Genomic DNA, 13,953 nt, shown 5'->3' with positions numbered 1-13,953 from the left:
AGTAAGGTGCACTTACTTTGTTTTTAACCTAATTTGTGGCTTTTATACAATATATATATATTTATATAATATCATATTCTTACAGGTACCCATGGTCGAGAATGCAACCGTACATCACATGGAATGGATGGTTGCAGTTTACTATGTTGTGGTAGAGGCTACAATACACAACGATTGGTCACACGCGAAAAATGCGAATGTAAATTTCATTGGTGTTGTTATGTGCAGTGTAAGACATGTGTCCGTAATGCTGAAGTGCATACGTGTAAATAGAGTAAAACAACAAAAGAAAGAAAAAGAACATTTTAAGAATTGAACATTAGATCTCAAAATATTAACTTTTGACTTCCTCCCTTATTCCCTACTTACCTATAATTTAATGTGTTTTTGATTTTCCTTGTCTTTAAATGCAAATAATCATTACACAAAGCCCATATCCCAGGCCTACCTAACTATTTATTGATCAAAGTACAGATTTATTTTGTTTTTTTTTTTTTTTTTGTTACAGACTATTTTAAAATGTAAATATTAAGAATTAATATTTAAACAGTAACAATTTATAATTATATATTTATTAAAGCTGTTTTGTTTCAATGGACTGAGACAAATGGGCTAATAAAGTAGACTATTTATGTTTTAAGGATGATGATTTTTTTTTATTTATTTATAATTTTAGTAAGTTTGAGTGAAAACTAAATAAAAATGTAATTAACACAAAAAAAAATCCGTTTTTTTTTATAGTATAGATATATTATTATAAATGTAGTAGTTTATATTATAGAGAGTTGTGCACAAATTGGAATAAGAAAATTAATAAATATCACAAATCAATTTTTTTTTTTTTTATTGTCTACCATTTTATTTTTTGTGTGATCCAATTCTCATCGACAATTTCAAATGCTTGGTTCTGGTCTCTTTTCATAGTTTGATACTTATTAGCGTTATTTTTACTACTAAAATAATAGAAAGAATATTAATGTTTATTAGATATTAAAAATTAGTTAATAAGTTATAAATATACCTTGAATGAATTACAACATGAGTAGTATTGTTATCAATATTTTTGCAGACTGTGCCTCCATTAAATTTAAATATCAGCATTTCTAACACTGTGTTTGTGTGGAAATTTCTGACAGGCAAATTATCCTAAAACGTATTCAACATGATATTAATTTATATAAAATAAGTGCATGCTTAGTATGGAAGTTAAGATAAAAGCCCTTAATTTATATATATATACATACATTAAGTAGATAATAACAATAAAAAATAATATAATTTTAAATTAGTTAGACTCATTTGATTATTTGACAATATCACATTTACTATGTAATGACTTATTGTAAATTTAATTTTGAAATTTACTTTAATAACTTTATACACTTGATATGTATTAAATTAACAAGTAGAAAAAAAATTGAATAATCAATTGAAGTAAAAATAGTTAAGTATTTGGGTAGATCAAGATGTCTGAAATATATTTACTACAATTATAATATGACGATAAATTTAAACATATTTAAATTGATGTAAGTTCTCATTATTTTTATTTGATTTATGTATTATTTAGTATTTATTATTGAGAAAATTTTTATATCAAAATAATATTAAACTTACTAAATTTAAATCATCAAAATAAACTTGGTATTTTTCAAAAATTTTAAAACACTGTTCTTCATTAAAGAGTTCGTTTTTGAAATCCAAAAAAGCATCAACTTCTGTGTTGATTAAATCATCCTATAAATACCACGAACAATTATGAATTAACATTTAGTACTACAACTCCATAACATGATTGATGATGCATACATCTAGCTCAACTCGATCCATTGCCTGGCGTAATGTTTCAACAGTAGCTAATTCTGTATAACTGTCACCATACTGATCAAATTTTTCATTCATTAATAGCTGGTGCTCCTTGGATAAAAACAAAACGTTTTCAGGTGTCCAGTTAAGAAATTCATTATCATTAAAACATGACAGTATCCATTTTGTGCTTATTATACTATATTTGCCTGATAATTTTATTGCATGTGCCCTTATATGCTTAATATTGTTGGCAAGAACACAAAAAGTATCACTGCCTAATAACAAGTAAATTTTATTCCATTAAATATTTTATATTAAGTATTTAATATCTATTAATATTTTTTTTACCGGGATTTTGAACGACTCGGCCACCATATTCAAGAATCTTTTTTTCAATTTCACTCTTGCTCAAAGTTTCACTATCATTAAGGACACAGAATTCTTTTTCTTCAAACATATTATTAATACAATTGACATCTTTTAAATTTGGGCCTTGAAATTTTTTATCAACGGTTACCGTCACACGAGATTTTTTAATTTTACCTGAACGATTCGTGCCATCAGTATGGGAAGTATACAATTTTCCCTCTGTTTGCTATAAGGTTAAAAAATGAATTAAATTAATTAAATTAATTGACCAATCCATGAATATTAGTTATTATTTCTTGAATAGTTAAACTTACGAACCTTGATTATAGACTCAAATTCCTCAATGGTCATACAGTCATGCCATGGTTTGTCGTAACGAACTTTTTCAATTCGTGGGAAACGTAATGCTATTTTACTTTTAAAAACATGGCTTGTCATAATTTCTGTTGCCTTCACCTGTTAACAAAATGTACATTTAAACTATTTCTATAAATTATTCTGTGTGATAACTGATAAGTAATTATGTTCCATTTACTTGTATAATAACTGATGATTCGGGTTCAATCCAAAGATCAGGCTTTTCTTTACCCCACTCAATATTTGGTGGCATATCTTTAAGATTAAATCTTTTCCAATGAGGTGATAATTGCCTCGATAAACCAGCTAGTTCTTCTGTTGAAAATCCTGAACTAACTCGACTGATGGCAGAATATTTAGACGATTCACCATCTATAAATAGTATTTACCATAAACAATAAACATTATACAATTGGTAAATGATGAAGACTAAAAAACTTAACAAACTACATAGACTGGGTGTTAATAACTTATTGTTGATTGTCAAAAAATATAAGAAAAAAAGTAATTATTTAATAGATATAAATTTTGTTTGTATAGCTAAATATTAGTTGCTAGTTCAAAATTTAAAATTACCTTTTTCCAAAAGACCCACTAGAAAATGACTCACAACACCTCGTTTTTTACCTTCACCGTAGTATCCACCAATAATTAAGAGATCTAATTCAATAAGTGCACCATCAGTATACTAAAACATAATATAATTAATAACCATGTATCAACTAAAATAAACATTGATAAAAGAAAAATTGTAAAATTCTTACTTCTGGCTTAATTTTAAACCATCCTGCATTTCGCGAATTTGGCTTATAAATTGATAATGGATCTTTGACTACAATACCTTCCTCATAGTTATCAATTGCATTGTTAAGATGTTTCATTAAATCAATTCTAAAATTGTTTAAATAAGATTTATACTGATTTATATTTAAATAATAATACCATTGATTATGGATAAAAAATATCTATAATCAATAATAATACTTTTATATTTATTACTTTCTTGCTTTATGTCTCGTAGTATGTACAAAAATTCCTTCTAAAGGGTCAAATATTGTATTTAAAATATTTAACCGTTCTTCTAATGGACGGTTGGTAATTACAACATCGTTATAATAGACAATATCGAATACACAAAAACATGGTTGATGTGTATTCCCTATTCTTAATTTTTTCACATCAATATTCATGGCTAAAATAATAATAATAATAATTATTATTATTATTACAATTGTAGTAATTAATAATTCTAAAATATTACCTTTTGTGGAAAATGATTTATACTTAGTATTATAACACATCATTTCACCATCTAATATGCAATTCTTTACATCAGGTTTAAATTGTTTTGCTAATACTGGACTCAGAATACCATTGACGTCATTACAACCATATGTATCTGTATAATCATTGCCTTTTCTATAAAAATAAACAGTTCAAATAAGAACATATAATTAACACAATAATTACTATATTGGTTAATGGGATATTTATTTACATACCTAGAAAAATATTTAAAAAGGTTTTTTTCTTTGGACCAATGTAGTTGAAATCTTTCACCGTCCAATTTAATATCAACAAATAATTCATCATTTTTTATTGTTTTCATTATTTGATTATCATCAGTAATTTCACAGCGTTGGCTTAGCATTGGACAAAAGGGTTCAAATAAATTAACAGATATCTCATGCAAAACCACTGACGGGTTATTCAGCATTTTACAAACCTAAATTAATTACACATTTATTATGTACTTATTCGAAAATTCTAGAAATAGTTATCATAATACTTTTGTTAAATCATTGCAAACATCATATAAATCGTTGGCATCACAATGATACGCTTTTAATATTTTTGTATGAGCAATACCTAAGCGCATATCTTTTAATAATAGACGAACCAACCATTTTTGCTCATTTGCACTGAATTTGAATAGTGCTGACTGTAAAATTTGTTCCACTTCCTCTAATATACGTAATAAAATTTAAATGTTTAATAGCCATGAGTTAATAAACAAGAATACATTTTTAATGTGAAATATTGAAATTTAAATTACTTGATTCATTTGTAGCATATTTTAAGGCTATTTCATCTAATAATTGATTGACATCAGCAATAGTCATTGAACCATTGTCTTCAAATCTACTTCTTATAACCCAATACAGAGTTTCAGCAAAGTCTCCAGCTGTAGGCCCAGAAACTTTTGGCACCCTATACGATTTTAATGTTATCATTATTATTTTAAGGACTATTTATCAACATTTTAGTATATTTGGAATATTTATAATTAAAATAAATTACATGCCTGAAATTCAAAAGTCTTTGAGCATCTGGACTGTCTTTTGCAAGGCATAATATTTTTACATATAACTTTCCCAACGCAGTTTCTTTAATGCCATATGCTCCTCTTTGTTTGTCTGATACAGGTAACAGTAACCTTAATGCCGGGTAAAATGTGTCTTCCTAAATATATTATATTTTCTATTAATGTATAAATGGAATAGAATATTTTATCTAGTTCTAGAAGATGACTTACAATATTTAAGTTTTCACTTTTCTCAACAGACCCTCGACATTTATTAATGAATTTTTCTAGAATGAGGATTTTATTTTCATTTTTTGCATTATAAATGTCTTCACATACACAACAAAATAATTCAAATGGTATTTTGTTGCAAGATTTACTGATTGCAGAAGCCATGACTCTAACAAATATGATCAAAATTAACAGTTAAATAATTTTAACAGTTATTTTATTGTATGTACATATTAAACATTTAACTAAAAATAAATAAATATAATTGAAATTAAATGTAAGAACTGATAACAAATTTCAGTTAAACAATATTTTATTTATTTAACACCAATAAATTGAATATAGATTAAAATAATATAAAAGTAACAGATATATTTAAAAAATTATTAAATAAAAAATAATAATAAATTAAACTTGCACATGACTGATATACATCAATGCAACATCAATATTTCCAGAGTCTAGATAAATCAAATGTAGATTATATGCTGCCGCATGTTTTAAACAGTAATCCTCACTAAATGGTTTCGTTTCCAATACTAATTTATAGTAGTGTAGGGATTTTGCCACCATACCGACTTGATGGTATGCTCTAGCAATGTTAAAATAACACTCCTGTTCATGTTCCACACCTCTGTGTTCTTTATACTTCATTAAAAATCCAATGCCTTGTAATGATAAGCTGTGTCTATCTGCACCAACTTTAAATGTGCAAAGTCTAAGGATAATCACTCCAAGCATGAAGTAAAGTAGACTCTTGTCATCTAGTTTGTTCAGTAGTTCAGTATACCTCGAAAATAAAAGCTGATAATTATATGCATCATTAAACACATTAGTGTCTAGTAAATTAAGGGCAAGATTATCTGGATATTTGGCAGCTAGTCGAAAAATGAATTTTGCTTGTTTTTTGGCAGCACACTTTTTTAAAAGGAAACAAAATAAATTTGAAATTTGCGGTGCTTGGGGATACTTTAATAACAAGTACCTAGATAACATGAAACCTAATTTGTACGCTCTAACTTTATATGCAAATTTTATAGCGTTCAAAACAATATGATGGTTGTAATTTACTAACACAGTGGAGTTCATTGCTGAAAGTAGTAACTTTAAACCTTTGTAGTAAAGATTTTTCTCAATGCACTTCAAACAAATAGCAGACATAACGTTCCATTCTTCTTCAGGACTGGGTAGTGGATTAATGGTCAAGATATTATCATGTTGATAACCATACAATTCTTTCTTTATTGTTAATAAAGTGTCGTGTCTATTTTCTACATTATGTATTACCAACATAGATTTAACTTCTCTTAATGAGTGTACAGGTAAACAGTGACGAGAAAACATCAAATTAGCTGCTTTCCAACAATTATCAAACATGTCATCTTTGTCATATGATGCCAAGACATATTCATACAACAATCTACAATCTAGATTTTCCACATCATTCTCAAATAATACTTTCAGACTTTGGTCTATTCTGTTTAACTTTTTCAATGACATATACAAATCAAATTTAACTGTTAATTGTTGTGGGTTGACATCTAGCAGTTTGTTATAGTTGTCAATAGCTTGTTCAAGGTGTCCTAAAGTTTTTAAACATTCAGAATATTTAATTTTAAGTGCATGTTGATCAAATATCTGATTTTCACAGTTAATCAATCGTTCTAGAAATATAATAGCATGTTTATGCTGATTGGAATCAAACAGAATATTAGCAACATTTAAATGAAATTGATTCACTTCTGTTATATTTAAAATTGGTTCATAAATTGGTGGTAATATGGAAAAGGCTTTAAGTTGAACTAAAATTTCAATTAGTTTGATTCGTACTAACATTGGCATAGTATTAGGAGCTGCGCATTCTACAATTTCTGTTATGGATGTTTCATTACTCACATCAGCTACAAATTCAAGATTATAATGTTCGACCAACAGTTCTAAACTTTTTTTAAAGTTCTTGTTTTTAACAAGATAATCTAAACATGTCACAAAATCGTTAGGCTTTACATCATCTGGAAACAAACTAAATACATGTATAAATATATTAGATGCACGGTCATAATTTTTGTTTTTAACAAAGTTGTCAATTAATAATTTAGATAAAGTAATAATTGAATCTTTTTGATCAGGTCGTAATTTACGTAACAGACGGTCATATTCATTCATGGCACTTTTAGCTGTGCCCAGTTGTTCTAATATTGATGCTCTTTTAATATGCAAATCTAAATTACGCCTATCTTTTTGTATAGCTTTGGTCAAACAAAAATCTGTTAAAGGCAACATGTTATTTGACTCACATGTTTCACCTAATAACACCCAATCTTCAGATGTTACACTACTTAAACTATTACCAATTACAGCTGTTTCTAAACTTTTTTTCATGTCTCCCATTTGCTCATAGATATCAGACAATGTAAAAAATGGTTCAGATGCATTTGGACACTCTTTCAATATATTTACACAAATTTGAATGGCCATGTTATAGTTTTTTTTCAACATAAACATTTTAGCTTGACCAATGAGTCCTCTCAAGGCTAGTGGAATTTTTCCCATTTGCCTTGAACGAGGCCCTTCAACAACTGTATCATCATCCTTGTCATCTGAATTTGTTCTCTTGCTAAGCGAGTTATTCATTTTATCATCAACGGGTGTTGCATTAATGTCCTGCCGTGAATCGTAGCTCTGAATGGTATTTCCTTCCAAATTATAAACGATAGCCAATTCTTCATTTTCAGAAGTACCGTCAGGAACTTCGATTTTAGTTTCGATTGTGGGCGTTTCAATCTCTTGAACATCCAAAAAGTCGAATAGGTCGTCTTCCGGCACGTTATCGTCTTTAAATACGTCCATAATGACGTCTGGTGTACCTTCGTCCAAGACGATCTCCATATCCTCGATATTCAACACAGTTTCTGCCATATTAAACAAAATACAAATCAAATAAGTGAAAACTTACCAAGTTGGACGACAGACGATTATTGAAATAACTATTATAGTTTTACTGATTTTAGTTTTTTAAAATGTAAACAAACACAGTTGATGGTTTATCGTTTTGTTGCTCTTATCAGTTCTCCGATGCTATCCTATTGCGCACGCACCTAATGAACGTAGTAACGGTAATGGCAGTTATGGAAACGACATTACATTGCCGTCGTTTTCGTTTGATAGTTTGACACATGAAGTCATTAACGAATAACGGTGGCATTTAATAATATTTTACATGCTACCATTGTTACTATATTGTTCAACAGATTTTAATTTTCAACTGTTGTCTGTTAAAATTCGTTGCCTTTTGCTTGCATAGTAAGAACCTTGATCCATGATTCAGATACGAATCATGATAAACGTGTATTCCGTAACTGACGTTCGGTGACACGTTATTGTTTTCGGTGGCAAAAATTAAAAAACTCCTAGGTTTAGTATTTCAAAATTTAGATAATATTTTTTATTGTAAGTTCTTGATTAAATTTAAGTTTGTGTAATAATAATGTTTGAAATACGGCTTTGATGATGAAAGATACAATCATGGATACAGTAGACGAAGATACTGTATTCTCGGACGAAGAATTATTTGCAAACGGTAAAAATATTCTTTATTCATATTAATTAATTAAATAATTAACTTTTCGTTATTGTGTATATTTCTTTGTAATGTTTTTAAGTCTAAATTTTTAGTGTTTTTGCTTTACCAATTCTTTATTATAAAATTTCAATTTATTTACATAAGATAGTATAATTCGAATATTAATCCCCCTCACTTCAATTTTGAATTTCTGAACGTCCTTCCAAATGCAAATATAAAATTGTTTTATTTTGATATTGTACTTTATATTGTATAGATCTGTGTTTCTCAACCCTTGTGTATATTTCATACTTTGTGACACACAATTAAAAAATAAAAATAAGGAGTAATATTTAATTTTAATTGTTATTATAAGACATGTGAAATTGTCGATAACAGAAAACTTATTTTTAATCATAGAAATTATATCAAACACCTACTAGTTTTTAAAAATTATGTCAAAAATGTTTGAATATTTTGTGTCATTTAATATACTTCATGACACATTTGGATTTATTTGGAAATATACCAGAAATAGAGAAATAGAGAAATACCAGTATAGATATATATATAATATAGTATATAAATTAAAACCATTGAAATTTAACATATGGATACAGCATCCCTACCTTCATTAAGCTTAATACTAAAGAGTTGTTTTAAAAATTTTAAGGATTTCAGTTAATTTTATATCATAGGCCTCTTAAATCTTAGGTATATTGACTATATTAAGTATATTTTTTGATTATTTCTGTTATGTTGGTGATGATAATATTCTATTAAAATTAATATGAATGATGTTAAACATTTTTATTTTTAGATGCAAACGATTGTGTTGTAACATTAACTAGTTCAGTCAGTTATGAAGACGAGTATCAATCTTTATTATTTCAAAATAGAGATCGTATAATATCAAAATTAAAAAATGATTTATCCAATGTTTTACCTCCTCCGCCAACAGTAACTACTTGTCGATTAAGTGTAAGTGATATATTAGATAGATGGTACCAATATGAAAAATCAAATTCTCCAACAAAGAAACCTGAAACAAAAGAATTAAAAAATATTGACCGTGCAATTAGTTGGTCTTGGCCAGAAGTATCTAATGTCCAGTGTTTTGATGTTTAGTAAGGAAAATATAAATATTTTAAATCAATATTTTTTTTTTTTTTTAATTGTGTTTTTATTACAGCTATAACATTGATAACAAGTCAGCAGAAATGGCATTATTAGAATCAAAGTATCAACAAAGGTATGTTTCAAACGAAACCAAATCTCTAATGAATACAGGACTAACGCCACAGCCTAAAAAAGAACGAGGATTAATTGTTCAACATGTTAAGCCTGTTGAACAAAATACACGATTAATTCGAAGAAAACCCGTTTCAAAACCTCAAATATTAGCAGAAGCTAAAGCAAAATTAGCTCTTATTGAAAATAAACGTCGAATTTTAGTCCCAGGGTAAGAATATATTAATTTTTAAACATAAGATAATATATATTTATAATTTTTATTATTTTTAAAGAAAACTAAAAAGGGAAAATATAAAACCACTTGAGAAAAGTTATCTTGAAAATCGAAATGGCAATGACAGAAGATCAATTAGTCATAAAAGAGCACTATTTCAAAGTCCTGAAATTTATCAGTCTAGGAAACGTATGTGTTATAGTCATAATCCAAAGTCTGAAGAGTCATCTCCTCTTAGTGCCCTTTCAATTTGTAGCGATACATCAAATACTACCCCAGTTAAAAGGTATCAACTTATAAAATTATTTAAATGTATTTAATATTTAACTAAAAAAAATTAAGTGTATTCAAAAAATTATTTACATATATAAAATAGGAGAAAAGTAAAAACTGTTTTGCAAAAAGTAAGTGTTAAGTGTATTTTGTTATTTAGGGTAAATAATTTAAATGTACATGTTAACTTTGAATTTAATGATGAATAATTGTATAATAAAAATAATTTTGAGTAAGATGATGTGTTAGCCTATATTTTATTTTATATTTTAATTGCTATTTGTTATTGAAGTAATTTATTTTACTATTTTTTAAATGATAACATAAACATTCGGTGAACATTTCAAGTATTTACAGATTTTTATTCTTAAATTACAATCAAATATTAAAAATGAATTGAAGAAAAATAGTTATTTTACAGTTGAATGTCCTATGTTGTAAAAGTTTGAATTTGAAATATTCATTAAAAATTAATATATTTTCAGTAATTTTTTTCTTTCTATAGTTAGAAAACCTTAATGAAGAACCTTTCATTAAAATTTAATCTTTTTGAACCATCAAAAAATATTTTTACAAATATAAATATTGAAAAATTCAAAGGTTTATCATAGCTTAAAAAGAGTAAATATCTTTAACATCTCACTATGTTTAGAAAATGTTAATATAAAATATTTTGTGAAAATTTAAATTATCCGTGATTTTTCTTTTGAGTAGCTGTAGAAAAAAAAATTAATTTTATCAAATACTGGTTTTATATAAAAATTATCATTTTTCTTTAATTTTTTTTTATTGTTTTTTTTTTCATGATTTTTTTTAATTTTTGATTTTATAAAGTATGAACTTGATCCATTTTTCTTATAAAAATTGCTTAAAGTTGAAAATCAAAGCATTTTTTGTCTCAAGAGGTGATGACAGACACAATTAAAAACTTTAAAAATAATAATAAAAATATATACCATAGTAAAATTAATACATTTATTGCTCCGCTCAAAATCTAATATACATATAGTAATAATAAAGAAAATAGATGACATAGTTATAATTTTAACAGTGATTCCAATAATAGTATTAATACCATGTACAATTTCTTTTATTTGACCTAAGATGTTATCTTTTTAAGCACATCTTTCATTTTTTTTTTTTTTTTTGATCATCCATCAATAGATATTGTATTAATATTATGATAAACTTATGTTTTTAAAACATTAACAAGTTATTTTTATTAAAATATAATAATTTTTTTTAGATGGAGTGCTGTTCCTGTGAGTGCACAACTATTTGGCGATGATCAAGAAGATAAACAGAAATCAATTATTACTAGAACAGAACCAGTTAAAAAATGCCAAAGAGTATTGAAATTTTTCAATAATTCAGAATCAGCAACTTCAAAAAATTTGTTTAATACAAAACCAAGTCAAAAAGAACTTAGTAAACTTCATAAACAGGTATTTATGATTTTTTAATTTTTTAATGTAACTAATTTTAAAATTTGGTACTTATCTTGTTAGCTACTCACTATATTCTACGCATCATAAGTATAGTATATAACTTTTGTATATCCATTAATTTATTAACTTATTTGTCTTTTAAATATAAATTAATATTATACTTATAATAGTGATTTAACCTTAGTAAGTTTGTATGGACATATATTATTTATCTTTTAATAGTTGATAGTTTATTAAATAATTAAAACAAATATAGATAGGTATTTGCCTTGTTAGGATAATATTTTGTAGTAGATAAAACTTTTCAATCACCCCTGTACTAAGATTAAAATTTTTTTTTCTGATCGGCGGTCAGTAAAATGGGATCATGGATATACAATGGTTAAGAAAGTTATTGTTTAGATCAGATTAATATACATAAACAAATCAATACATTTTTATTTATTGTATTAAATACTAACAGATGACTGAGTTCTTTCTGTGTTCTATGTATAGTAGTTTGTAAATCTAGATACCTTACAATTCATAAATTTTTTTCCTATGATCTAAGTGTGATATTTACTTTTATTTGTGTATTTAGTTTTTTAAATTTATTATGATCTTACCTATTTTTTGTGGTAGTATCAGGCCTGCAAGGAGCAGTCTTCTCTTTTGGATAATCCTTCCCTTTATTGCTATTAATATCTTAATGCGACAATTGACAATTAAGTTTTGTATATAATTGATACTAATAAATCATTCCAGATATATAGTAAAATTTATTTATGACAATATCACTTAATATGTTCATTGTCTTGTGTTCTTTGATGCAAATTGGTTTGATGTATAATATAATTTATAATTATATATATTTTTTTTAACAGGTCTCTTAGTCTCTTAATCACAAGTACTACAATTTGAAACTTAAAGGAATATTATTTTGTTATATTTAGGTCTCTTAGAGATTATGTTATACAGATTTTACTGTAATACAAGTTAATTTAAAAATTGTTTCAGAAATTATTATGGGCTGTTTCGGAAGTGTTAAAAGAATGTGGTGTTGATAGTCATCACAAGCAATTTCGACCTTTTCTTCAACAATTATTTAAAGTATGTTCTAAACAATGGTTGCAGAGAACAGGTTCTGAAATAAAAACTAGTACTAGTGAAGCAATGCGTGCTCTAGTGATGAAACACAAGAGTACAGTACTAAAATTGAAATCAAAATCTCCAAAGCATAAAGACAATGTTGTTACATTTAAACGAAAATCTGTAGCAGATGTAAAAAAAGTATTATTTACAGATGCAGCTCCAAAAACTGATAAAAATAGAGTTATTGGTGATGGGATTGATGATTTCGCATTATATCTAGATATTAAAAAATTACCTTGTAACCAAAATACTGAAGACCTACCAGGTAGGCCAGTTTCTTCTACTTCCAACTATTGTTCTAATTTAGATATTGATTCCAAAGATTCAGAAGGAATCTTTGCTGGTTAATGTTTATATTCATTAATTAGGTACATTTTTTTTCTTTTTTGACTTGCTGAAACAAAATTGCTATTTTTCAGACTGCAAATGTATATGTTACTATCCATTTTCTTTTCTTTTGTGTTATTTTCATTAATTTATAGTTAAGTAAATTTTCCTGATTTAGATTTAAGTCGTATATTATTTGTTTTTGGTTTTCATTATTTTCTTCTAGTACTAAGAAATTTTATTCAATTTAATAATAAGTATTTGTTTTTTGTTTCTAAAATTAATGTTTGTACCCAATCTTGTACTCTTGTACTCTGATGTTGCATGTTAACATATACATATTATTTTGAGGAATGACTGAAGCATATTTGTTTTCTGTACTATTTACGCAGATCTCTTAAATTATAAATTAATGTATTTAAATTTTAGTGTATAAGATTTAGCTAATTAAAAACAATTCAGTTTTACAAATTAAAGAAATTTTTAGTCATTTACAATTAATTAAATTAAGTAAAATAAATTATGTATTATGATTATTGTTTCATTTTTAATAAATTTAATTATTTTTACTTAATTATTAAATAAACTTGATATTGTATAAAAGTATTGTACTATACTTATTATGGTTTTAAAACTTTGTTTTAATTATTGTATTATTCCATATCTTTGATTG

At 26.2% G+C, this 13,953-nt stretch overlaps 4 protein-coding genes across 5 annotated transcripts in view; 2 read left to right on the top strand and 2 right to left on the bottom strand.

The window, feature by feature from the left end:
* LOC112604395 (protein Wnt-5b-like) overlaps nucleotides 1-676 on the top strand; it is a 62,531-nt gene extending 61,855 nt beyond the window's left edge. The window contains exon 7 of the mRNA XM_025353423.1: nucleotides 86-676. Coding sequence (XP_025209208.1) covers nucleotides 86-273 — 188 coding nt within the window. The 3' untranslated portion in view covers nucleotides 274-676. The remainder of the gene's footprint in view (nucleotides 1-85) is intronic.
* Nucleotides 677-796: 120 nt separating this feature from the next.
* LOC112604401 (DNA ligase 4) lies at nucleotides 797-8,135 on the bottom strand. 2 transcript variants are annotated; one of them, XM_025353427.1, is made up of 17 exons: nucleotides 8,028-8,135; nucleotides 5,072-5,240; nucleotides 4,841-4,998; nucleotides 4,592-4,746; nucleotides 4,325-4,500; nucleotides 4,038-4,261; nucleotides 3,797-3,954; nucleotides 3,535-3,727; nucleotides 3,300-3,426; nucleotides 3,112-3,223; nucleotides 2,714-2,907; nucleotides 2,497-2,634; nucleotides 2,158-2,404; nucleotides 1,810-2,084; nucleotides 1,618-1,737; nucleotides 1,022-1,146; nucleotides 797-953 (listed from the first exon to the last, which is right to left on the bottom strand). In XM_025353427.1, the coding sequence occupies exons 2-17, from the start codon at nucleotides 5,234-5,236 to the stop codon at nucleotides 851-853; spliced, it is 2,670 nt and encodes an 889-aa protein (XP_025209212.1). In that variant the 5' UTR covers nucleotides 5,237-5,240; nucleotides 8,028-8,135; the 3' UTR covers nucleotides 797-850. The 2 variants fall into 2 exon arrangements, with proteins under 2 accessions (XP_025209212.1, XP_025209213.1); XM_025353428.1 differs by having other exon boundaries at nucleotides 797-950.
* LOC112604403 (general transcription factor 3C polypeptide 3) lies at nucleotides 5,412-8,021 on the bottom strand. The gene has a single exon (XM_025353429.1). It carries the CDS (start codon nucleotides 7,988-7,990, stop codon nucleotides 5,480-5,482), a length of 2,511 nt encoding a protein of 836 aa, XP_025209214.1. The 5' UTR covers nucleotides 7,991-8,021; the 3' UTR covers nucleotides 5,412-5,479.
* Nucleotides 8,136-8,272: 137 nt separating the features above from the next.
* LOC112604404 lies at nucleotides 8,273-13,723 on the top strand. The gene is made up of 6 exons (XM_025353430.1): nucleotides 8,273-8,651; nucleotides 9,454-9,760; nucleotides 9,826-10,095; nucleotides 10,160-10,387; nucleotides 11,621-11,819; nucleotides 12,819-13,723. The coding sequence occupies exons 1-6, from the start codon at nucleotides 8,579-8,581 to the stop codon at nucleotides 13,299-13,301; spliced, it is 1,560 nt and encodes a 519-aa protein (XP_025209215.1). The 5' UTR covers nucleotides 8,273-8,578; the 3' UTR covers nucleotides 13,302-13,723.
* The last annotated feature ends 230 nt before the right edge of the window (nucleotides 13,724-13,953 follow it).

Source organism: Melanaphis sacchari, unplaced genomic scaffold (genome assembly GCF_002803265.2).
Source record: "Melanaphis sacchari strain LSU unplaced genomic scaffold, SCAv2.0 Contig11_pilon_pilon, whole genome shotgun sequence".
Classification (NCBI taxonomy): Eukaryota; Metazoa; Arthropoda; class Insecta; order Hemiptera; family Aphididae; genus Melanaphis; species Melanaphis sacchari.
The sequence above is the reverse complement of the archived record's forward strand: the minus strand, read 5'-3'. Positions and strand labels throughout refer to the sequence as shown.